This window comes from Phaenicophaeus curvirostris, chromosome 20 (genome assembly GCF_032191515.1).
Source record: "Phaenicophaeus curvirostris isolate KB17595 chromosome 20, BPBGC_Pcur_1.0, whole genome shotgun sequence".
Classification (NCBI taxonomy): domain Eukaryota; kingdom Metazoa; phylum Chordata; class Aves; order Cuculiformes; family Cuculidae; genus Phaenicophaeus; species Phaenicophaeus curvirostris.
In genome coordinates, this window is record NC_091411.1 from 7107754 (window position 1) to 7132553 (window position 24800).

The window sequence follows — 24800 nt, forward strand, 5'->3', positions numbered from 1 at the left end:
CAGCTCCTGGAAAGGAGGGCGCGGCGTCTGGGTGCTGGGCTCCCAAGTTACAGGCGATAGGAGTGGAAACGGCCTCAAGTTATGGCCTTATCGCTCTCTCCAACTCCCTGAAAGGAGGGTGTGGAGAGGAGGGAGCTGGGCTCTTCTCCCAAGGGACAGGGGACAGGACGAGAGGCAATGGCCTCAAGCTCCGCCAGGGGAGGTTCAGGCTGGATATCAGAGAGAAATTTCTCACAGAAAGGGTCATTGGGCCCTGGCAGAGGCTGCCCAGGAAGGTGGTGGAGTCCCTGTCCCTGGAGGGATTTAAAAGATGGGTTGACGAGGTGCTGGGGGATGTGGTTTGGTGGAAGATTGGAATGGTTGGACTCGATGATCCAAGAGCTCTTTTCCAACCTGGTGATTCTATGATTCTAAGTCATCTCTAAGTCTAAGCCATCATTGGCCCAGGTGGCCAAGAAGGCCAATGGCATCTTGGCTTGGATCAGAAACTGCGTGGCCAGCAGGGCCAGGGAGGTTATCCTCCCTCTGGACTCGGCAGTGGTGAGGCCGCTCCTCGAATCCTGTGTTCAGTTCTGGGCCCCTCACCACAAGAAGGATGTTGAGGCTCTGGAGCGAGTCCAGAGAAGAGCAACGAAGCTGGTGAGGGGGCTGGAGAACAGGCCTTATGAGGAGCGGCTGAGAGAGCTGGGGGTGTTTAGCCTGGAGAAGAGGAGGCTGAGGGGAGACCTCATTGCTCTCTGCAACTACCTGAAAGGAGGTTGTGGAGAGGAGGATGCTGGGCTCTTCTCCCAAGTGACGGGACAGGACGAGAGGGAATGGCCTCAAGCTCCACCAGGGGAGGTTCAGGCTGAACATTAGGAAAAAATTCTTCACAGAAAGGGTCATTGGGCACTGGCAGAGGCTGCCCAGGGAGGGGGTTGAGTCCCCTTCCCTGGAGGGGTTTAAGGGACGGGTGGACGAGGTGCTGAGGGACATGGTTTAGTGTTTGATAGGGGTGGTTGGACTCGGTGATCCGCTGGGTCTTTTCCAACCCGGCGATTCTATGACTCTATGAAAACAGCCCCAGCTCCCCCAGCCCAGCCCTGCTTGCCCGATACACCACGTCCCAAAGTGCCACAGCCACACGCTTTTTTGACGCCCTCCAGCGTGGACACACCGCCCTGGGCAGCCTGGTCTGAGGCTTCACCACCTCTTAGATGAAGAGTTTTTGCTTAATTTCCAACCTGACCCTCCCCCGGCACAACCCGAGGCCGCCCCCGCCCCGCCTCTCCCTGCCCTCCCGGCCGGGGCGGGGCGGATCCTCCCCCCGGGGCCGGGTTTCCACCCGGAGCGGTTTGGCGGCGGGGCGGGGGAGGCGATGTCGCGGCTGCACCGGAGCCGGTGGGGACGGGGCTGGGGTGGGGGGACACGGCATGGGGGGGACACGGGGTAGGGGGGACCGATCGCTCTGACGGCTCCGCTTCCCCACAGGATCGCGGACTTCCAGGAGGTGCTCGGCGAACCCACGGTGGCGCTGGGCAAGCTTCGACACCTCTGCTTCAGCGGTGAGAGCCCGGTCCCAGCTCCAGTCCCAGCCCCGATCCCGGCTCCAGTCCCGGTCCTGACCCCTGTCCCAGCCCTTGCCTCGACCCCGGCCCCGCTCCGATCCCGGCCCCAGCCCTCATCCCAGCCCCTGCCCTGGTCCCAGCTCCGGTTCCAGCCCCGATCCCGGTCCCAGGCCCGATCCCTGTTCCAGCCCCGATCCCGGTCCCAGCCCCGTCCCTGTTCCAGCCCCGATCCCGGCCCCAGCCCTGATCCCAGCCCCTGCCCTGGTCCCAGCTCCGGTTCCAGCCCCGATCCCGGTCTCAGCCCCGATCTCGGTCTCCCCCTCCACCCCCGGGAGGTGTTTGGAAGCGGTGGGTGTTGGGATTTGGGCTCTGTCGGGTTTCAGCGCTCCCCGCCCGGCCTTCCAGCGACTGCCAGGCGATTCTTTCCTTCCCCCTCTCCGAGAACTTGTGGGCTCCGTCGTTCCTGCCCTGCCCTGTCCACCCAGCTTCTGCTTCCAGCACCGCGCCTGTCCCCAGTGAGACTCACCCCTGTGAAACGGTTCCATTGCTTCGGCTCTGTCCTGTGCGCTCCCTGTCCATCCCAGCCTTCTGCTTCCAGCTCCGTGCCTGTCCCCACTGGCTCTAATTCCAATGAAACTCCTTGTCATGGGGAGAAGAGCTGCCTCCTCGCCTGTTTGTGTGCCGGCATTCGCACAACACAGTGAGGAGTCCAGGGCTAGCGCGGTGGTTTCTCTAACTTGATGGTTTCTCTAACTCGATGGTTTCTCTAACGTGGTGGTTTCTCTAACTCGATGGTTTCTCTAACCCGATGGTTTCCCTAACGTGGTGGTTTCTCTAAAACTGTGATTTCTCTGCCTGCTGTTCCCCAGGAATCCCCTTTGACGGTGGGCTGCGCTGCCTCTGCTGGAAGGTGGGTTTTGCTCGGGGTGCCTCTGTTTCTTGCAGATGATGCTTTAGGTTTGCGTAAGCGTGTACTATTTTGGGGCACTTAAAACTGTAAACAAACAAAATATCCAGAGCTTAAAAGCCACTCAGAATTTGTCAGCGGTTTGTGGCGCTCAGCACTGGCACAACAGCCCTCGGTGCTGAGCTGGGAGTGCATTTCAGTCAGGTTTGCTACGGATCAATCCTACAGACAGATCTGTGTTGAAAACAAGCCCCTGAAATATCACTTGGCAAAGCTCTAGGCTTTCTGGAGAAAGCTCCCGGTACTCTCAGAGACAGCTCCAGCCGCTGCGTGTGGTTTGCTCGCCTTACAGCTGTAACAGCTCCTTCTCCAGATACTCATTTGTGTGCATGTTTCCCGTACAGATACTCCTGAACTACCTCCCTTTAGAGAAAGCCTTATGGAGCTCTTTGCTGAAGAAACAGAGGTGAGGACGTGGGTGCTTGTTCCTCTATTTCTAACAATGTCTGTGGAAAAGGAGAATAGTTTCTTAAATAATTAAGTACTCTCATAAAATGAATTGTTCTCATGTGGAATGCAGTGTTCCTTAGGCTGCCTCCTGGCTTTGGTGGATTGACCTCCTCAGCCAAACTCAAAAGGAAATCAAATGTGCCTTCTGGCTGAGCAGTGTGGGACAGAGAGATGTGTTTGAACCCAGCTGGGATGTTTATGTTGAATTTATATTCTGCTTCATTGCAAATGCCTCTTTTCTTCCTTCAGGGATCTGTATTCCCAGTTCCTAAAGGAAATGATTATCCAGCCTGGGATTGCCAAAGCCAACCTGGGTGTTTCAAGGGAAGATGTGACCTTAGAAGATCACGTAAGTGCTGTTAAGCCTTCCTGTTGCAGCAAATTCCCCAGGGCTATAAACTTGTTCTGGATTCTGGACCCCTGGGCTGCTCTTGGCTCAGTTCTTGGTCAGAGAGAACTTTGTCCTCCTAGCAGGAGGGACGGTTCCTAGGTACCAGCTTGGCACTTGTGTCTTAATAATTCACACTGAAGGCTACTGGCAAAGCACCAGGAGTTCTGAAGAGAGCTGTTTTCAGCTCTGCAAATCCCTTCTCCCTCCTTTGGGGCTGGCTGCCCAGGCTGCGGTTCTCCTAGGGAAAGGGAGAGGCTCACAAGAGGTACTTCTAGCAAAGAGACTCACTCCTGGGAGCTCAGGTCCATGGGTGGCCTCGGCGCAGGCTACTCCAAACAAGGGATATAAAAGACACAGGAGAGTCAAGTTGGACTGTGGCACGGAAAGCAGGAGACTTGCTTATTTCTAGTTCTACTGCTGGCTTTTTTATTTTAATTGACTTATGTCCTGCATCCCTCGGGTTTTTCCTTCTCTGAAAGCGCTTTTAAGAGAATGTGTTGGGGGAGGGAATGCAGTAACTGATCAGAAGACACTGTAAAATGATACAGCTGCTTCCACGACTGGCCCTGGTCGTTACCTTCCCAGCGAGCGTGCTGTCGTCCGTGCCACTGTGATCCTGGAGGCTTTGGCGCTGTGAATCCAGCGTGTTTGTAACACTTTGCACGTTGGCCGTGATCTTTGAATCTTTTGAAACGCTGGGGTTGGTTTTTTTTCTCAGTTATTTGTTAACTTTGCGCAGATCTTGACCTAGAGAGAGGAAAGCGTGCGTGGAGGAGGAGTGAAGTTTGTCAGACTGTTCCTATCACTGCGTATTTCCTTTTTCCTGGGGAGAACGGTGGTGATTAATCAGACTTCTGGGAGCAGAGATAAAGGGGGGTTCTTGTAACTGATAACCGCAGTGCCTGTGGGCGGGTAACTCGTACCCAAGTACAAAGACCTGTCTCTGTTGTACAGGTTGGAGCTGCTGTCGGGAATCTTGTTGATGTAGGACAAGGTACCTGCTTTGGGAACCAAGTCATTAAGAGGCAGATGAAAAACGACTGGAAATATTGTCTTCTGCCTCTCAAAGTGAACCTGCGTGCTCACTTGTTTCACCATCTCTGCTCTGCTTCCCGCATGCTGTTTGAATAAATAACACTAAATTTAGCCAGGGAGGGGAAAAAATTAAACCTGGTGTGTGGGGAGTGCTGGCACCGGATGCCAGAGGGCCAGCAGAAGTGTTAAATCAGTGTGTATTTACTGAGGATTTTGATCCCTGTGAAACGTGCGTGTTCTGTTTCTGTTATTTATTTCTTCAGCCTCTCAATCCAAACCCAGACAGTCGATGGAATACTTACTTCAAGGATAACGAAGTGCTTCTCCAGATAGACAAGGATGTCAGGTACGTGAGGCGTAAAGACTCGGATGGTTTAGTTAACACTTTGTACTTCGCAAACGCCATTTAATATTAAACCGAGCCTCCCGCTCAACATGGGGCAGGTACTTCCTTCTTCTTACAGGTGATTTCTTTCTCTCTCTGCCCTAGGAGGCTGTACCCCGACATGGCATTCTTCCAGCGCCCGACAGACTACCCCTGCCTTTTAATCCTGGACCCCCAAAACGAGTTTGAGACGCTGCGCAAGCGAGTGGAGCAGACCACGCTCAAGTCACAGACGGTGGCACGAAACCGCAGCGGGGTTACAAATGTGAGATCTGGGGGCTGTCCTCGGGGCAAGCAGAAGGGTCTTTATTGGGTTTTCTCCTGGTTCTCTCTGCTTGTCTGGTGGAATTGAGCAAATGCCCAGCAAAACCTGTGTATTCTGTTGGCTTCACAGCTCTGTGGAACCTGTTGATGTGCCTGATGGTTGGTAGGGCATTAGAGATGTATTTAGTCTTAAGGGTTACTTTCCTGACTTCTGGTGGAAGTTGAACTTGAAGAAAGTTGTATTTTATGCTTGACTTGCATTCCTGTCTGGGAACAAAGCACTGAAAGGTTAATTTAATGAAGCTGAATTTTCTACATAGTCTTTCAGAACTGTGACTCATAAACCTGCAGTTAGGAGAAGAGCCAGATATCTGCTGAAATGCATGTTGTCTTTCCTCTTTCATGAGCAGAAGCACCCTGTGCTGGTGGGGAAGGTGCCTTCTACCACAGCAGATCTGTGCTTTTCCTCATACTACTAAAAAAAGTGGATCTGCAGTGCCTCGGTGCTTCCCTAGTTACTTGTCTTGGTTCCAATCTTTTGAGGGGCTCTGTGTGTTAATATCTTATTGCGTGAACAAAGCTGCCTGTTGCCAGTCGGTTATCCTGGATCAACCCTCACCTTGCCTTGCTTTCCAGGTGAGCTCCCCTCTTAAAACAACTCCGAATTCTCTGAGCGAGTATGAAGTTCTTCCCAATGGCTGCGAAGCTCACTGGGAAGTGGTGGAGCGGATCCTGTTCATCTACGCCAAGCTGAACCCCGGGATAGCGTACGTTCAGGGGATGAATGAAATCGTGGGGCCTCTGTACTACACTTTTGCTACAGATCCTAACAGTGAATGGAAAGGTGAGAGACTCTTGGCCGCTCAGTAATGGCTGTTGTACTGCATACTCTCTGCATATAGAACCATTTTGGGAATGAGACTCTTTAAATAACTCTGGTTTGACTGTTTGGGGCCAGAAAGCAAATATAGCAAGAGATGAGGAGTTTTGGGAACCTCAGCAGACTGATAGAAACTGTGAGTGATAAGGACGTGGGAAATGAGGAGTTTTGAGGGGGTTTTGTTTGGTTTGCATGGATCCAAGTTGCACTTTGTGAAACTTAAAACCCGTTAGAAGCTCTTGTTTGCTCGTGCCGCGTAAGAAAAGAGTAGAATGGGAGCGTTTTTCTTTTCCTTTGTGGGAGCTCCGAGGGCGTGTGCTGGTGGTGGGGAGAGCAGATGGTGTACTTGGGCATAGATAAATGGTCTGTGACCCCATGTCACAAAGACCTCATGTTGCACACAGGGGCTGTGTTTGCAGCGGCTTTGTAGACATTTCTACTTCAAAATACTGTGTCTTGTCTTGTCCCGGGCCAAGCAAGCCAGGATCTTGTGGAATCCGCTACTTGAATCCTGTATAGCAACGGGATTAAGGAGCCAGAGCAGTTTCAAGCCTGTGTGCTTCTGCCAGTGATGCTTCCTCTATTCCTCCATCATTCTTTAATGTTTTGTTTTCCAGAACACGCTGAAGCAGACACTTTTTTCTGCTTTACCAACCTAATGGCTGAAATTCGGGACAACTTCATTAAGAGCCTGGATGATTCTCAGTGTGGAATTACCTACAAAATGGAGAAAGTCTACTCCACTCTGAAGGAAAAAGATGTGGAGCTGTATTTGAAACTGGTGAGGAGCTATGAGTTTCTGTTGGAATGCGAGGAGTGTAGCTTAACAGCTCCTCCCCTGCCTGACTGTGAAAACAAACAATAGTTGTTGCAAAGCTGCCAGCTGGGTGTCCAAGGTGACTTGGCCACATTCCCTGGTCACCTGGGTTGGGACCGAGTTGGAGATGGAGTCTTTAGTCTCTTGTACCAATCAGGCAAAGCATGAGGTTTGCTGTAGCGTTCTTGGAGTCTGACGTTACAGGAGTTGTGTAAGCAAAAACCATGCCACCTCCAACACTTGTGTTGCCACTGGATGCCCTGAGAGTGCTAAAACTGCACGGAGATCATTCCAGAAGTAAACCTGAATCAGGCAGACTGGCCCATCCCGCTCACCCAATTCTTTTCCCTTCATGCAAGGGTCTCACGGTGCCTTGGGTTGGTGTGGGTTTTGTTGAAAACATCCTTGGGCCATTCCATGTGAAAATCCAAGGAGAGTTTGGAAGGGAAAACAGTTCTTGTTGCTCCAACCTTCACCAAGTCACATTGAGGGGTTTGTGTTTAGAGAAATCGGGCTACATTTCTTTTATAATCCTAGAGGTGGTTTGTCAGCACAGTGACACAACCCATGGCCACCACTGTGGCTGGTGGATGATTCAGTGGAGGAAAACAAACTGCTTACAGTTTGAAGGGCAGGAAGTGGCTTTGGCCACGCAGCAGCCGGTCCTTAAGAATATCAGCAGGATCCTGAGCTTGTGTGACCTTGATTAAACTTACAGTCCCTTGGATCTAACAGCAGCAAACAAGGAAGCTTCGGGCTAGAAGTGCTTACAGTATGTTTTGCTGACCATCGGCGTGAGCTCTGTTCCATCTTTGTTTCTTTTTGCGAATAGCAAACCTTTTGATAAAGGCAAGGCTTCTGGAAGGGAGAGGAAATCCTGACAAACAGCACCTCCGCTGGAGGGGGAGGGCTGCGGCTTTGGAGATAAAATGCTGTTTAAATGGAAACATAAAAGTGACTTGGCAAGTTTAACGGAACTAACACAAGTCGTGGCTTTAGAAATAACAGCTTCCTTTGCTCTGTGTTGTGGACAGAGGAGCATTTTCTGGCTTGTTTGTAGGCATGGAGCGTGGCTGCATTTAAAATCTCTCAGTCTAGCCTGAATGTGAGAGGCTTCAAAGGAGGCAGTGGGTTTGTTGATGCTGTGGGGCGAGCTTAGGGTGGTATCAGGATGGGGATGGGAGCTTGGGGCGCACTGGCTGAGAGCACATGTTCATTCTTTGCCTGGTGCATGTCCGACAGCAAGAACAGAACATCAAACCCCAGTTCTTTGCCTTCCGCTGGCTGACGCTGCTCTTGTCCCAAGAGTTCCTGCTGCCAGACGTCATCCGCATCTGGGACTCCCTCTTTGCTGACGATAAGCGCTTTGATTTTCTCCTGCTCGTCTGTTGTGCCATGTTGACGTAAGTACAGAGCTAGCCTTCCTGTTCTTTTTTTTCTTTCCCTAATTTACCTAAATCCACGGGTGCACGAGCCTTCCGTAGGCATGTGTTAAATCATCTGAAGCCTCTACAGGGGCACAGTGTAGTCTGGTTTAAAAGTTCCTCTGTAAAGAGTTGAAAGTAGCTGGCATAATTTCCATCTTTCAGACTAATCCGGGATCAGTTGCTGGAAGGAGACTTCACTCTGAACATGAGGCTGCTACAGGTAAGGATTAAATATAGTGGCCAGGTTGGATGGGGCCTGATCTAGTGGGAGGTGTCCCTGCCCATCACAGGGGGCTGGAGCTGGATGATCTTTAAGGTCCCTTCCAATCCAAACTATTCTATGATTCTATGATAGTGGGCACAGGGAGCAATTGGAAGAGTCCTAAAATAGTGCTGTGAGAGAGGATGTGCCTGGCTGAGGAGAGGTACCGGAGTACGATGTCTGCACAAAGAAAAATCTTGTGGCATGATCATTACTGGAAGTGGGAATCTCTTGCTTGTGCAGCCATTCTAGCCTACAGAGAAATTATCACAGGGAGGAGGTTTCTTAACGTTCCTTTGGTTTGCAAAAGTAAAGATGCAGTAAAGATGTGAAACCCAGTGCAACGTTGTTAAATTTGTTGGCCAGAGGCTTTAGTTCAGTTCTGAGATCTGTGAGAACCCAAGGTTGAAAACACCTGCGCTGCAGAGTGGGAAGTCTCTGATTTTGCCAGTTCTTGCTTTGGGCTGCGTGAGATGCTGGCTTTGAAAAGGCTTTCTGACGTGAAGATGGCCCTTGTGGCACATCCTGTACCCTCAGAGGACCAATTAAAAGAAAAACAACCCTTCTTGAAGGATATTGAGGGTTGATCAGGTACAAAACTGGGAACTGTTTGCAGCGTGTTACAGGCCATGAGTGCTGCTGTCGGGGTTCCCCTGGCTTCAGTGGAACAATGTGTACAAGAAATGCTGGGCAGTCACTTACATCCCTTTGTTTCCTTGACAGGATTATCCTATCTCTGACGTTCATCTGATTCTGAAGAAGGCAAAGGAACTTCAAGATTCCAAGTAGTCCCTGAGCCCAAAAGAAGGTGTCGAGAAACTGTGTGGCAGCAGATCCCAGGAGACGTCCTAACACAGTGGTGGGGCCTTAAATCTCTTCCTGGTCTCTGCAGGGCTTCAGGTTTAGTGTTTGGGCTCCTGGCCACCTTGAAGATTTCCTTCTACTCTATTTATTAGGTCAAGCAAGGACTGATTACTTCCCCATCTTCTTGGGTCCTGCACTCCAGATTTTTTCAAGTCTCAAATGCCTCTGTGCTGCTAAAAGCAGCTCTTTGTATCTTTTTTTAATGACACTAAGTTTGAGGAGAAAGAAACTGCATATCCCTGAAGGAATGGACTGCTGTGTCGTGGAAGTGACACATGGACTAACTTCTGATGGGGAAGGGACTGGCTGAGTCCAAGTGGATTTTGGTGGGTGGCTATGGAAGGATCTTCGTCCTGTGAATGGAATGTATCCCAGTGAAGTCACACATCCTGCTCTTCAAGTAGCTTCTGGATTCTTCTTGTCTACACTTTGCCAACCCCGGGGTGTGCAAAGAAGATGATTGGAACAGCTTCTGGTGACCGTCATCTCATATCTGGCAGTTTGGACCCCTTTGCCTGGGAAAAAGACCTTGAGAAGCTGAGACGGGAGGACACGATAACAGCTGGCAGCTTTGTGCACAGAAACTGCCTGAATCCAGAATTGCCTTATCAACGAGGTCTCCTTGAAAGCAAGACTCTGGTGGTTTTAATCAACAAGTGAAGCGCAATTTGAAGTCAAGCCTTACTACGCACAGCCTTAGAGCAGGAGCTGCTTTCCTGGCTCTGAACTGGAGCATATCTAGCTACAATCAGGATGCTGAAATACAAGGAATGGGCATATAGTGATGTGCAATGAAGACCCGCTGTACTGAGAGGCTTATACAGGCACAGCACCGGGGTTTCTGCCTCAGTGGCTTGTGAGACACTACCCTGCATAAACTCTGGTCACAGGAACCTCGATGGTGTCTCATAGTCCTTGCCGAGTGAGACTACAAGTGAGAGTTTCTGGTACAATCCAGTGGGCAAAAGAGCATTTCGGTCGTTAGCCGGTCGCTGGGGCTGATTCACTTTTCTGTGTATCGGTTCTGTACCTGAGCCGGACATTTGTCCCTCCTGAGAGGGAAACGGCTGCATTTCAAACACAGGCTCCGGTGAGCACCAACTGAGACAAACCCTGAAAAGCACTGCTAACCTGCCAGCAGCGTAACGCTGATCAGAAACTGTAATCCTCAGAGGGAGAACTGCCAGCACCTGCGTGCTGCAGAAGCTCTGAACACTAATCTGGCATGCTTTTCCCTTTCTCTGTGTGCTGTGCTGGCTCCCCTCTGCGTAGCTGTTTGACACTGCAGGTTTCGTATTTATGGGTATTGATTTGTTAAAGGTCAGTTGTCTTTGTAAGAGCTGCTTAAGCTGCTGGTGGCCTAGAATCGCCCTGGCAGGAGGGATGTTGTCAGCCTTCAGCTTTTTTACTAATGTTTCCTTCCCCGAAAGCCGGTTCTTTACAGGCTACTGAATTCTCACAAGGGTGGATGGGGAGACCAGAGCACAGGTTGGTGCATGACTTTATGTTTTTATTGGCAATCCCAAGCAATCTCTGCCTCTTCAGAAGACGCTCGAGTGACGCTGAGGCAGCCAGGTTTTGCTGCTGTGTTGGAGCAAGAACAACTGAAGACTTAAAGCAATCTGTAACTAATACCAGTGGCTGACTGTCCCTTTTTGCTGCAACCCTTTATGGAGGGTAGATTTTTCCTCCAAGGAGTGTGGCACCAGGACAGCTGTGTGATGGATCATCCTGTCCACTCTGACCACCGGACAGATGTTCTTCTTGCTGTCCTTGAGCCCTTTCGGGTGGTCTCATCCTTGCTGGGAATCAGGATGGCCAAACGGCTAACGGGTAGACACAATCGTAGAACTAGGAGGTCAAACTCTTAGGCAGAATTGGACCTCCTCCAAACACAGCTGCCTCAGAATCGCTCTAAATACTGCTGTAGCGCTCTCACATTCCACATACAAGCTCTGCTCTGACCTCCCAGGATACCCTGGCTGTTCATTTTGGGTTTCTATCCATTTCAGATCTCCCTGGCAAGTGCAGGGTTGCCTTACGCTGTGTTTTCTCACTGGTAACAGCACCATCCGTGAGGGTGGATGGCTGGCATCTCCTCAATGTCACCTGAGAAGGCAGCAGGCAAATTGGCATTAAAGCATTACTTGTAGATGAACTTTGCTTGTTTTCAGAGTAGCCCTGAGGTTGACCTCCTGCTCTGAGTCCGATGCCTTGGGGACCTTTGTGGCTTTGCCAGTGAGGTAGAAGCAACGGGGTAACAGAGATGGAGTTGGTGGTGGCCACTCAGAACACACTCAGATGGTGAGTTTGTATTTTGTGACCTAACCTGGAGTTACTCACAGGTTGGGAGCGGAATGGAGGCTGGAGATGTCTTTGGAGAGTCCGGGGTGTCTGCGAAAGCAGAGGCTGTTGGCGCTCCATGCGTCAGAGACTTGGCTTTGCTGTTCAGAGCCCTTTGCCCGAGAGAGGAACAAACCACGCTTCTGTTTGGCTGGAAAGAATTCCCAGACTAAGCTCTTAGAGAACACTTCATCACTTTAAAATTGTATTTACGCTTCATTTTAAACACTATTTTTATAGTGCTCCCTTTAACCCCGGGAATGTCTTTGAGCCAAGGGCTGGTACGGTGCTTGCTGTGCTGGAGGTGAGGGGGATGTTAAACACGGTTTTCCCCTTAAACACAGCTCTCCTGTTTAACACCGACGCTGTTAAACGCGGCTCTCCCATCTCCCATTAAACACCATTCTCCTGTTTGACCCCGTTTAATGCAGCTCTCCTGTCTGATGCCATTAAACGTGGCTTCCCCATTAAACACTGCTCTCCCATTCAACTCCATTTAATGTGGCTCCCCTGTTAAACACTGCTCTCACGTTTAATGCAGTTCCCCTGTTTAACACGGCTCTCCCGTAAAACACTGTTTGATGCAACTCTCGCTTTTAATGCCATTAAACGCAGCTCTCCCATTAGATGTGGCTCTCCCGTTTGATGCCATTTGTTGTGACTCTACTGTTTTAATTTTGTTAAAAGCTGTTCACATGTTAAACACCGTTCTCTCATTTGTCGCTGTTAAATGTGGCTCTGCCATTAGATCAGCTCTCACGTTTGACCCTGTTTACATGCAGCTTTCCCGTTTAACACTATTAAAAACATCTCTCCTGTTAAACACCATTCTTCCGTTTGACATGGTTACATATGGCTCTCCCGTTCAATGCAGTTAGATGCAGCTTCCCCGTTAAACACCATTCTCCTATTTTACCCCATTTAACGTGTTTCTCCCATCAAACGTGGCTCTCCTGTTAAACGCAGTCCCCCTGTTTAACGTAGCTCTCCCATTAAGCTCCCTCTTTGATGTGGCTCCTGCAGTTGATGCTGTTTGATGTGACTCTCACTTATTGCCGGTGAACACTCTTCACCCGTTAAACACCATTTTCCTGTTTGAAGCCATTAAACAAAAGCTTTTCTCCCGTTTGACACCATTCTCCCATTAAACACTGTTGACCACAGCGCCACCGTTAAATGCCATTCTCCCGTTTCATAGAATCATAGAATCACCAGGTTGGAAGAGACCCACCGGATCATCGAGTCCAACCATTCCTATCAAACACTAAACCATATTCCTTAGCACCTCGTCCACCCGTCCCTTAAACCCCTCCAGGGAAGGTGACTCAACGCCCTCCCTGAGTAGCCTGTTTGATGCCATTGAACATGGCTCCCCTGTTAAACCAAGGCTGTTCTCCTGTTTGACGCTGTTTTCCAGTTTGACACCGTTAAACACAGTTCTCCCATTGAATGCTGTGCTGTTCAGCGCTGTTAAACACGCCTCACGCGTTAAACACCGTTCTCTCCTGTTTGACACTGTTAAACACCGTTCTTCTGTTAAACGCCATTCTCTGGTTTGACGGCATTGAATGTGGCTCCTCTGTTAAATGCTGTTCTTGCCCGTTTGACACCAGTAACTGCTGTTGCCCCATTTGACCCCGTTAAAGGCCATTCTCCTGTTAATCATAGAATCATAGAATCACCAGGTTGGAAGAGACCCACTGGTTCATCGAGTCCAACCATTCCTATCAAACACTAAACCATGTCCCTTAGCACCTCGTCCACCCGTCCCTTAAACCCCTCCAGGGAAGGTGACTCAACCCCCTCCCTGGGCAGCCTCTGCCAGTGCCCAATGACCGTTTCTGTGCAGAATTTTTTCCTAATGTCCATCCTAAACCTCCCCTGGTGGAGCTTGAGGCCATTCCCTCTCGTCCTGTCCCCTGTCCCTTGGGAGAAGAGCCCAGCTCCCTCCTCTCCACAACCTCCTTTCAGGGAGTTGGAGAGAGCAATGAGGTCTCCCCTCAGCCTCCTCTTCTCCAGGCTAAACATCCCCAGCTCTCTCAGCCGTTCCTCATAAGGCCTGTTCTCCAGCCCCCTCACCAGCTTCGTTGCTCTTCTCTGGACTCGCTCCAGAGCCTCAACATCCTTCTTGTGGTGAGGGGCCCAGAACTGAACACAGGATTCAAGGAGAATAAAATGCTGTTCTCTCCTGTTTGACACCCTTAAACACCATTTTCTTGTTTAACCCTGTTAAACACAGCTCCCCCGTTGAACAAACACTGTTCTCCCATTTCATAGAATCATAGAATCATAGACTCACTAGGTTGGAAGAGACCCACCGGATCATCGAGTCCAACCATTCCTATCAAACACTAAACCATGTCCCTCAGCACCTCGTCCACCCGTGCCTTAAACCCCTCCAGGGAAGGTGACTCAACCCCCTCCCTGGGCAGCCTCTGCCAGTGCCCAGTGACCCTTTCTGTGAAAAATTCTTCCCTAATGTTCAGCCTGACCCTCTCCTGGTGGAGCTTGAGGCCATTCCCTCTCGTCCTGTCCCCTGTCCCTTGGGAGAAGTGGCCGTTTGTCCCCGTTCCCCACGTCTCCCCCGTTACACAAACGCGTTTCTCCCGCCACACCCCGTCCCCTCACGGTTTTCCCGCCCCCCTCCCCGGGTGGGCCCCACCGGGTGGGCCCCTCCCCTCGCCCTCCCCTCGCCCTCCCCTCGCCCTCCCCTCGCCCTCCCCTCGCCCTCCCCTCGCCCTCCCCGCGGCTCCTCCCCGCCCCCTCAAAGCGGCGCTCTGCCCTCCCCACAGCCCCATTCCACCTCGGCCCCGCCCCCTTAAAGCGGCTCTGCCCCTCCCCGTGTCCCACCCCCTCCCTCCCGCCGCCGCGGCCCCTTTAACCCCGCCATGGCGCGGTGGGTGCTCCCTGGTGCGGCGCTGGGTCTGGGGTTCGCGCTGGGCTCATGGCGGCGGCGGGAGCCCGAGGGGCTGCTGGCGCGGTTACCCGTGGTGCCCGCGGTGGCGGCGGCGGCGGCTCCGTCGGCTCCACCCCCGCCGGGGAGCCCGGTCCGCGCCGAGCTCGCCAAGTACGGGCTGCCCGGGCTGGCGCAGGTGCGGAGCCGCGAGTCCTACGTGCTGTGTTACGACCCGCGGGCCCGCAGCGCGCTCTGGGTCATCGAGCAGCTCAGCCCCCGCGGCCTGAGCGGAGCCTCCGAGCGCGACCGCTGCGAGTTCCGCGAGGACGACTCGGTGCACGAGTACCACCGGGCCACCAACGGCGACTACCGGGGCAGCGGCTTCGACCGCGGGCACCTGGCGGCCGCCGCCAACCACAAGTGGAGCCAGCGGGCCATGCAGGACACCTTCTACCTCAGCAACGTCGCCCCGCAGGTGGGACGCGGCCCGGTTCGAGCGGCCGGGGCGAGGCCTTGGGGCGCCAGAGGCCGCTCCCGGCGCAAAAAGCGGGATAGTCCGAGTCTGAGGTAGAGCAGAGTGAAGTTTTGTCTAAGCCTGGAGGAAAGAAGGCTCTGAGGAGACCTTAGAGCGACCTTCCAGTACCTGGAGGGGCTGCAGCAACCCTGAGCAGCTCCAGACTAGGAGAAGTCTGGCTGGAAACTGCCTGGAGGAGAGGGACCTGGGGGTGTTGGTTGACAGCGACTGAACAGGAGCCAGCAGTGGCCCAGGTGGCCAAGAAGGCCAATGGCATCTTGGCTTGGATCAGAAACGGCGTGACCAGCAGGGCCAGGGAGGTTCTTCTCCCTCTGGACTCAGCACTGGTGAGACCGCTCCTCGAATCCTGTGTTCAGTTGTGGGCCCCTCACCACAAGAAGGATGTTGAGGCTCTGGAGCGAGTCCAGAGAAGAGCAACGAAGCTGGTGAGGGGGCTGGAGAACAGGCCTTATGAGGAACGGCTGAGAGAGCTGGGGGTGTTTAGCCTGGAGAAGAGGAGGCTGAGGGGAGACCTCATTGCTCTCTGCAACTCCCTGAAAGGAGGTTGTGGAGAGGAGGGAGCTGGGCTCTTCTCCCAAGTGACAGGGGACAGGATGAGAGGGAATGGCCTCAAGCTCCACCAGGGGAGGTTTAGGCTGGACATTAGGAAAAAATTCTTCACAGAAATGGTCCTTGGGCACTGGCAGAGGCTGCCCAGGGAGGGGGTTGAGTCACCTTCCCTGGAGGGGTTTAAGGGACGGGTGGACGAGGTGCTGAGGGACATGGTTTAGTGATTGACGGGAATGGTTGGACTCAATGATCCAGTGGGTCTCTTCCAACCTAGTGATTCTATGATTCTAACTGATTGCCTGTGTCCCTCTGGTTGTCCTTCTAGAATCCTCATTTGAACCAGCATGCCTGGAATAACCTGGAGAAGTACTGCAGAAGCTTGGCGAGGAGCAACAAGAACGTTTATGTCTGCACAGGACCCCTCTTCCTGCCCAGGTAAACGTGAGGGCCAAGCTGGGACTGTGTGGAAAGATGCCTTGTGCTGGTTTTCTTGAGCTACAACGTAACTGAGATCACTGGATTATTAGATGAACAGAGCAGACTGCAGACCTCTTCCCTGCGAAGCTTTGAGGTTTTATTTCATGGACTGTTCTCCACTTTAGAGCGTGACTTTATTTGCAAAGATCTTCATGTAGCACCAAAGAGCTTCTGTCTCATGTTGAGATCTCTTCAGCAGCAGGAAATAACTTGGAAAGGCTTTTAAGGAGGGACATTGGGAAGGGATTTGAGGGGAGCAGACTCAACACACAGCTCAGCCTCATCGTGTTTGTTATGTAGCCTCTGTTTCAGACCATTTTCACACTCCTACTGCAGAAGCAGGGTCGCTCCCTGCCACACTGAGGTGGGGGCTTCCGTAGGGGTGGTGGAGGGCTGAAGGGGGTGGATGTGGGACCTGACTAGGAGGTAACATGAGATGTTGCTGTTGGTGCAGGATGGAGGCCGATGGGAAGATGTACGTCAAGTACCAGGTGATTGGGAAAAACAACGTGGCCGTCCCTACCCATTTCTTCAAGGTGCTCATCTTGGAAAAGGAGAGTGGGGAGATTGAGTTGCGCTCATACGTGATGCCCAACAGCCCTGTGGATGAGAAAATCCCCCTGGAACGGTTCCTGGTTCCCATCGAGAGCATTGAGCGAGCCTCGGGGCTGCTCTTTGTCCCAAACATCTTGAAGAGAACAACTAACTTGAAAGCCATCACAGCTGGAAACAAGAGTTGAACCCCAACTAGACAAATCCAGGTACCCCGTGGGAAAAGACTCACAGCAGTCATCTGCAGAGTAGTAGTTTCTTGTGTGATTTTAGATGTGGGAAATAAGAATCACACCCATGCTTCTCTGCCTCTCCCCTCGCTTCGTTACCAGTGAAACACGCACACTGCACACGGGAAAGGTCCTGCAGGAGGCACCTGGGCACTTGGCCTTGTAGCAGCTCCCTAGAACTTGCTGCAGTGGGGATTGCACCCCTGTAATCACTCCCTTTAAGTTGTGTGGCTCATTACGACACAAAGGGAAGTCACTTAATTGCTGCTATTTAGCAGGGAAGAATGGGTGCAGGGGGAGGAGAGGGTCCCTCTTTCTGTGGCCAAAGGATTTTTGGATTGTTTTGTCTCAGAAGATGGTTTTAGCAGTAAAGTTTTGAACACCCACAGCATTGGTTGTTTCTTATCTGCTCTTACCAAAGCCCAGAATATTTTGGCAGGAGCAGGGAGGACAGAGCCCAATTTTCCAGCTGCTTTCCTGTTTGAACTCACTGTAGGCAGAGCTTAAGGCAACACAGGTGAAGCCAAACTGTAACCAGCTTTGCTAATGTGGTTTAGCCCTGAGGCCAAACTGAAGCTCCAATTTTTCCTGCTGTTGGGAAGGATGAAGCCTTGGAGTCAAAGCAGGGGAATCAGGCTGACTGAGACAGAAACTGCTGCTTAGAATAAGGACCAAGTTTTGACTTCCTTTAAGTCTGAAGGCCGTGTGGAACCAGAAGCACAGAGCATGCAAGATCTCTGGACACTTAGTGCCCATCTTCCACACCAAGACACACAAGCACAGCCTCCAGGACAAGCTGAGGTTCCGTACTGCTTTATTCCCCACCCCAGATGTCTGAATTACTAGCAGCAACCAGTCCTTGGCTGCACCACAAAGGCAGGAGGGCGCAGATACTGGTCTGACAGACAGCCAGACACTTGGTCAGGCAACACTGCCAGCTTCAGTCATGCTGTGTTGTGGCCCCATCAAGCTCTTGGAGTGATTTGCGCAGCACCCTGCGTTTGAACAGCCGCTTAGCAAGGCATTCCACAGCAAGGTCAGTGTTTTTTTTCCTTCCTTCAGCTGTTGCTGGGTGTCTTCACAGCCTCATTGATGTGGGGTCTCAGAGCAGAGAGAGAAATCAGCAGTGCTTCCTGGAACAGACCCAGGTGGCCGTGTGAACCGCAGCTCCCCGAGGAGCACCGGGCAAGGCATTTCCCCAGGAACACCAGCCTAGCTGCACGTGGCACTGCCAGAGACAGAAACGCGGCGCCGTGCCGTATGGCGCCCACCGCAGCATTAGCCACCCGCCCTACCTCAGTCCGGATGGTTCGGCTGCCCTGGCTGGGGCACGTGTTCAGGTAGAAGTCAAACAAGACACTCGGGTCGGTGACCTCCAGGTTTTGGTCCACGTCAACGCCAGCTTCCAAGCCCTCGAGCCCTCCGAACACGACCAGGGCGTGCCTAGGGGAGAGCAGAGGGGCAGGGCAAGAGGGGAGGTTGGCTCTTACCTGAGACAGATGCTACAGGCTTCACGTAGAGAGCTGCTTGTGTGCCTTCAACCTTCAAGAACTGGATTTACAGAACCAGTTCTTGACTTGATCTGCAAGAAGCAGACTCATTTCTTTTGTTCAGGTGTCTGGATCTGTTTTCGAGCTCCTCTGTGCCTCAGGAAACATTACATTAGGAAAAAATTCTTCACAGAAAGGGTCACTGGGCACTGGCAGAGGCTGCCCAAGGAGGGGGTTGAGTCACCTTCCCTGGAGGTGTTTAAGGGACAGGTGGACGAGGTGCTGAGGGACATGGTTTAGTGTTTGATAGGAATGGTTGGACTCGATGATCTGGTAGGTCTCTTCCAACCTGGTTATTCTATGATTCTGTGATTCAGAATCGGGAAGCTGCGTCCCTTGCTGACCATGCAGCTCCCCAGCAAAGCCCCACAGCACCTGGCCAAGGTGACAGTCCCTGCTAACAAATGCATTGGGAGGATCTGCTCTAGAGAATTGGGGAAGGAATTTTCTTTGTCTTACAGTAATTCCCCCAGCTTGTGTCAGGCAGAGGAACGCGCCTTGGTGTGAGAGGGAGCAGCAGAGCGCAGGACAAAGCCTACAGGCAAGCGTTAGTACCCAGGAGAACATCGAGGCCCCAGTGCAGCTCTGCTGCCTGCATCAGCCCTCACCAGGGGCTCCAGCGAGGCCAAGCAGGCAGGATACGAACCTGAAGGAGGGGAGAGTGGCCTGGTCCACGGAGCTGCCCCGCTCTGAGGTCCCAATAGAGAGATCGTAGCCTTCCTTGAACGGGCACTCTGAAAAGACGGCACCTGGGAAGCAAACAGTCTGGGGTTATTCACGCGGTGCCCTCACCTGCACCATGTGCCTTCTGGACAGGATCAAACGCTCCACAGGTGAGTAAGAAGGAATCACTTTTCAGTGCCACCAGTGCATTAGGAGATAGAAGAATGATCCCTCTTTCCTACGTAATTCCCTTTCTGCAGGAGTCTCTGGCACTCAACTGCAGCATCTTTTCCTCAAAGCTCAAGCAGGTGCCGAGAGCCATTCCTTGACCAATAGCTTGCGATTTTCCTTGGAGGCTCTTGAGGCCAAATGTCACTGCTGGCCTTGATGTGAGTGAATGGGAGGCAGTTATCGTGGAAATGGAGATGGAAAGTATCAACTTGTTTCCTGCCACAACACAGACATTTGGCACAACAGTGAGTGGAAGCCCAGGGCAGAGCACTGGTGGGTGCCAGGTGATTCACACCCTTAAATTTGGTAGCCACATGGCTGCATGTGTAAGCTGCCTTTGAGATCAAGGATTTCAAAGAGACATTAATGGGTGCTGCAGATGTGCAGGCAGCAGGCCTGAAACTGGTGTGGCAGCCCAGGCAGAGAGCAGAGAACTGGTGCAAATACTTACTCAAGCAGGAGGCAAGGCGCACGCTGTAGCCCCAGTACAAGCCTGAGGCGGTCCGAGGATGGTGTGAGGACACCACGGTGCCTTTCCGCACTTTGGCTTCTGAAAGGGATGCAGAGAGGTTAACAACCCCTGCGATTGACCAGGGAGAGCTGGAAGAGGCTGAGGGGAGACCTCATTGCTCTCTACAACAACCTAAAAGGAAGTTGTGGAGAGGAGGGAGCTGGGCTCTTCTCCCAAGTGACAGGGGACAGGACGAGAGGGAATGGCCTCAAGCTCCACCAGGGGAGGTTCAGGCTGGACATTAGGAAAAAACTTTTCACGGAAAGGGTCATTGGGCACTGGAACAGGCTGTCCAGGGTGGGGGTTGAGTCACCTTCCCTGGAGGGGTTTAAGGGACGGGTGGATGAGGTGCTGAGGGACATGGTTTAGTGATTGATGGGAATGGTTGGACTTGATGATCCAATGGGTCTTTTCCAAACTGGTGATTCTATGATTTGACCAGCCACATGTGGAGCTATGGTAAGTATCTTACTAAAATTGTGTGTGGAGTGAAGGGCACATGCAGAGCTGCTGGGTGCCTTCAAACATCACTAACTCGAAGGCTCTGATACAGAAGAACCAACTCCCTGCAGGACCGAGGTGGATGGAGCAGTGTGTTACCTGGCTTCTGCGGTTCCTCCAGGCGCACAGTGACTCGCAGACCGGGCTGCAGCTGTCTGTCGATCTGCACCTCCTGCAGTGACAGTCACCATCAGCATCAGGTGTTCTGCAAGTACTGGGGAAGGTGGGGAAGGAAGGGGACCCTCTGAGGAAGCAGGGACTGTTCTGGCCTGGAGCTGGAGTGAGAGGCTCTGTGACCAGGGCCTGTGTAGTTCATGCAGGGCAGGCTCAGGGTGGCCTGGTCAGCATTCTGAGACTTAGTTTGCTGCTCCAAGGTTCAGCTCCAGCAGAGAGGCAACGATGTGTTAGAATGGGCAGACCTGCCAGGGCTTGGGAAGCTACAACCATTACCAAGCCAGAAGGGGGAAGACAGTAAGAGCATTAGACCCCATGCCAGCCTGTGAGAGCCTTCCAGAACTCAGCAGTACCCACCCTGCCGGCTTCAGATGTGCCAGAGAGTCAGGGGAAATGGTCTGTGGGTAACAGACGTACCTTCCTCATCCCACAGTTAACAAAAGAGCCTTTGCCTGGCTTAGTTGGCCGGTCCAGCACTACGCCTTCTCGGTACTCTGAATCCTCATCCACCCGCATGTGGTGGGGGCTGTCCAGGGGGTTGAGCAGCCCTAGAATGCGCAGGGGAAAAGCAGCTGCTAAGGAGAGGACACAAACGATGGGAACATCCCCACCCTGGCCCAGCACCTCCCCTGCGCTCCCAGTTCAGCGCACGCCGTGCAAAACCAGAGCCGGAGCACAGGGACGGGGAGCCAAGAGCTTGGGACAGAGACAGCAGAAACACTACCTGCAAACTGCAGATCCTCATGTTTTGGAAAAAAGGATTTCCTCAAGTACCTGTTATCAGAAGGGTAAAACATGAAAGCAGTTTTTTCTGTGGCATCCAACCCTCAATTCTAGCCCTGCTCTGCCTCAAAGGAGCTAAGTGCAGAGAAAAGCTTGCCTGATCTAATGTGTGCTGCAGGTTGTATCCCGCATTCACTCCTGAACCAGACATGTCAACCAATTGAATCCCATGTTCCCACAGAAGTATGTGGTGTGAGCAGAAAGCGCCTCCTGTGCCTGCAACCTGTACCATGAGATACCCTGCAGTCCATTCTGATGTGGGGGACTTACTGAGGGCACTCCAAGTACTGCAGGATCCGAGCCAGCTGCACGCAAGCCTTGCCTCTCTTCCCAATTCCTTCAAAGTCCCCCTCCACGCTCCTGTGAGAGAAAGAGCAGCCTGTGAACTCAGCGTGAGATTGTGCAGCCCGGAACAGGCAGGCCTCCAGGAGACCAACTCCTTAACCTGAAACCAGCAGCAACCTCCAACCCTAAGAAATAAACGAGCTGCCTTATAGAAGGGCAAGTGCAGAGACTTTTAACTCTTTGGGACTCTCTGTAAGCCCAAGATCTATGTGTATTGACACAGCCTGGCAGCTGGATGCAGGTTCAGGCTGAAAAGGTGAAGGAGAGGCATTCATCTTCCATAGGGATACAGGCATGCCCTGGACCTACACGGCAATGTGAAAGTCCAGGAGAGCTTGACCTACTGCTGGTTTCAGCTTAATAAACGACTGAAGAACCAGAAAGCAGAAAGGAAATGCTTTCTGCAGAACAAGGCGGCTCCTCCTTACTTTACATCTTCCCCCTGCTCGTCAAACACCACGATCTCATCCACGCAGAAGATGGCACAGGCCCGAGCAATCTGTCCAGCGAGGTACGTCCGCAGCTCCAGCGACTGAGCGTTGTTGAGGATGGAGCCCGGCAGGGCCACACTCAGCGTGTAGTGACGCCCTGGGGAACAGAGAGTGATTAAGAGAGCCACAGTGGGATCTTATTTACTTCCCTCTGCACTTGTGGTGGTGGGCAAAAAAGCAACCTCTAATTCTGAGATTTTAACCACAGATTAACCAGGGTCAGCATTACCAGCCGGTCGAGGGAGGTGGGATTTTCCCACTCTGCTCTGCACTGGTGCAGCCCCACCTCAAGCACTGGGAACAGTTTTGGGCACCAGAGTATAAAAGGACCTAAAGCTACTGGAGAGTGTCCAGAGGAGGCCACAAAGTTGGTCTGTTCAGCCTGGAGAAGAGCAGACTGAGGGGAGACCTCATTGCAGTTCACAGTTTCCTTGCAAGGGGAGGAGGAGGAGCAGGTGCTGATCTCTTCTCTCTTTTGACCAATGACAGGACGTGAGGGAATGGCAGGAAGATGCCAGGGGAGGGTGAGGCTGAACATCAGGAGAAGATTCTTCCTCCAGAGGGTGGTGGAGCACTGGAACAGTTCCTCAGGGAAGCAGTCATGGCACCAAGCCTGACAATATTCCAGAAGCATTCAGACAGTGGCCTCAGACACACAGTGTGAGGGTTGGGGTATGGGGACACGAGTTGGACTCGATCACCCTGGGTCCCTTCAGACTCAGGTGATTCTGTGACCCTATGGTCTCTATATGGTGCTGGCTGTGCCATGTTTGTGCCTGCAGATGCACAGGGGCTGAACCTGAACAGACCGGGACGCTTGGCACCACCTTTTACTAGTGTGTGACCTTGCCAACCCCCAGGACCAGGCTCCCAGCTCTCCCTGCTCAGGCCAGCACAGCAGCATCACCTGCATCTTCCTTCTGCTCCTCCTGCTCCTTGGGCTGCTTCTCTGCCAGCTCCTGCAGCCGCTGCTTCTCCAGCTTCTTCAGTAGCTTCATTTCCTTCCATTTCTTCTTCTCTGCTTTCCCTGCAAGGCAGAACCGCATCTGGCTTTAAACACGGAGTGTCTCCTGAGCACTCTTGTCCCCTCACCCAGCTCTTCCTGGCCCCTTAATATTGAAAACACCAACAAATAAACTCTCTAGGCTCATTTTTGAATTTTAGAAAGTGAGCATCCTTTATCAGGGCTGGGCAACGTGAGGGAGTGATCCCCATGAATCCAGTGCCATGGGATGAGAGCTGGGACAGGATGAATTTCCCACTTACGTGCACATGTATAAAATTTTCCCAGAAATCTTATGCATATTCTATTGCTTTCCAAGGACTCGTTTTAATTGTAGAACCACAGAATAGTTTGGGTTTGAAGGGCCCTTAAAGCCCATCCAGTCCCACCCCTGCATGGGCAGGGACACCTCCCGCTGGATCAGGGCTCCAAGCTCCATCCAGCCTGGCCTTGAACCCCTCCAGGGATGGGGCAGCCACCTCTGCTCTGGGCAACCTGGGCCAGGGCCTCCCCACCTTCATAGTGAAGAAATTCTTCCTTATGTCTAGTCTAAATCTGCCCCTCTCCAGTTTATCCCCATTGCCCCTCATCCTGTCACCACAAGCCTCTGTAAACAGACCCTCCCCAGCTTTCCTGTAGCCCCCTCAGGTGCTGGAAGGTCGCTCTAAGTTCTCCTCGAAGCCTTCTCTTCTCCAGGCTGAGAAGAAACGTAGTTCTGCTTCACCTTAGATGAAATTACCCCGTTTTTTGTACCAGCAACGGCCTGTGGCGCCGCCCCGGGCCGCGGGGCCTCCCCGTGCTCCCAGCCCGCACTTACTCTCCTGCTTCCAGCGCCGCCAGTCCACCTTCCTGTCCTCGACCTGCGGGAGAGAGCGACTTGTTAGGGTCGGGGGCCCCTCGGGGCAGCGGGGACGCCCCCCTGCCCGGCCCCGCGCACCCCACGCGGCCGCTTCACCGCGCCGCCCTCCGCCATCTTCCGCGAGGCCACGCCCCCCGTGAGGCCACGCCCCCAACGGAATCCAGAGACCACGCCCCCTACCGGGAAACCACGCCCCCTACCGGGAAACCACGCCCACACCCTGTAGAGGGGCGCCCACAGGCAGACCACGCCCCGTCAGGTAAACCACGCCCCCTAGAGCTAGATATACAGACTAGGAGAAGCCTGGCTGGAAACTGCCTGGAGAAGGACCTGGGGGTGTTGGTTGACAGCGACTGAACAGGAGCCAGCAGTGGCCCAGGTGGCCAAGAAGGCCAATGGCATCTTGGCTTGGATCAGAAACAGCGTGACCAGCAGGTCCAGGGAGGTTCTTCTCCCTCTGGACTCGGCACTGGTGAGACCGCTCCTCGAATCCTGTGTTCAGTTCTGAGCCCCTCACCACAAGAAGGATGTTGAGGCTCTGGAGCGAGTCCAGAGAAGAGCAACGAAGCTGGTGAAGGGGCTGAAGAACAGGCCTTATGAGGAATGGCTGAGAGAGCTGGGGGTGTTTAGCCTGGAGAAGAGGAGGCTGAGGGGAGACCTCATTGCTCTCTACAACTACCTGAAAGGAGGTTGTGGAGAGGAGGGAGCTGGGCTCTTCTCCCAAGTGACAGGGGACAGGACAAGAGGGAATGGCCTCAAGCTCCACCAGGGGAGGTTCAGGCTGGACATTAGGAAAAAATTCTTCACAGAAATGGTCA

General features: G+C 52.8%; 3 protein-coding genes across 3 annotated transcripts; 2 read left to right on the top strand and 1 right to left on the bottom strand.

Annotated features, from left to right (window-relative positions):
- Positions 1 to 1318: 1318 nt before the first annotated feature.
- Positions 1319 to 12753, top strand: TBC1D13 (TBC1 domain family member 13). The gene is made up of 12 exons (XM_069873435.1): positions 1319 to 1380; positions 1471 to 1544; positions 2417 to 2457; positions 2859 to 2920; positions 3214 to 3313; positions 4654 to 4736; positions 4881 to 5040; positions 5676 to 5883; positions 6537 to 6700; positions 7979 to 8139; positions 8326 to 8383; positions 9149 to 12753. Exons 1-12 carry the CDS (start codon positions 1358 to 1360, stop codon positions 9212 to 9214), a joined length of 1200 nt encoding a protein of 399 aa, XP_069729536.1. The 5' UTR covers positions 1319 to 1357; the 3' UTR covers positions 9215 to 12753.
- Positions 12754 to 14520: 1767 nt separating this feature from the next.
- On the top strand, positions 14521 to 17276 carry ENDOG (endonuclease G). The gene is made up of 3 exons (XM_069873626.1): positions 14521 to 15003; positions 15938 to 16047; positions 16544 to 17276. Exons 1-3 carry the CDS (start codon positions 14521 to 14523, stop codon positions 16827 to 16829), a joined length of 879 nt encoding a protein of 292 aa, XP_069729727.1. The 3' UTR covers positions 16830 to 17276.
- Positions 17277 to 17668: 392 nt separating this feature from the next.
- Positions 17669 to 24112, bottom strand: SPOUT1 (SPOUT domain containing methyltransferase 1). The gene is made up of 12 exons (XM_069873436.1): positions 24061 to 24112; positions 23941 to 23983; positions 23028 to 23147; positions 22058 to 22217; positions 21555 to 21644; positions 21226 to 21275; positions 20919 to 21049; positions 20427 to 20499; positions 19767 to 19865; positions 19068 to 19170; positions 18167 to 18314; positions 17669 to 18004 (listed from the first exon to the last, which is right to left on the bottom strand). The coding sequence occupies exons 1-12, from the start codon at positions 24094 to 24096 to the stop codon at positions 17930 to 17932; spliced, it is 1128 nt and encodes a 375-aa protein (XP_069729537.1). The 5' UTR covers positions 24097 to 24112; the 3' UTR covers positions 17669 to 17929.
- Between the last annotated feature and the right edge of the window lie 688 nt (positions 24113 to 24800).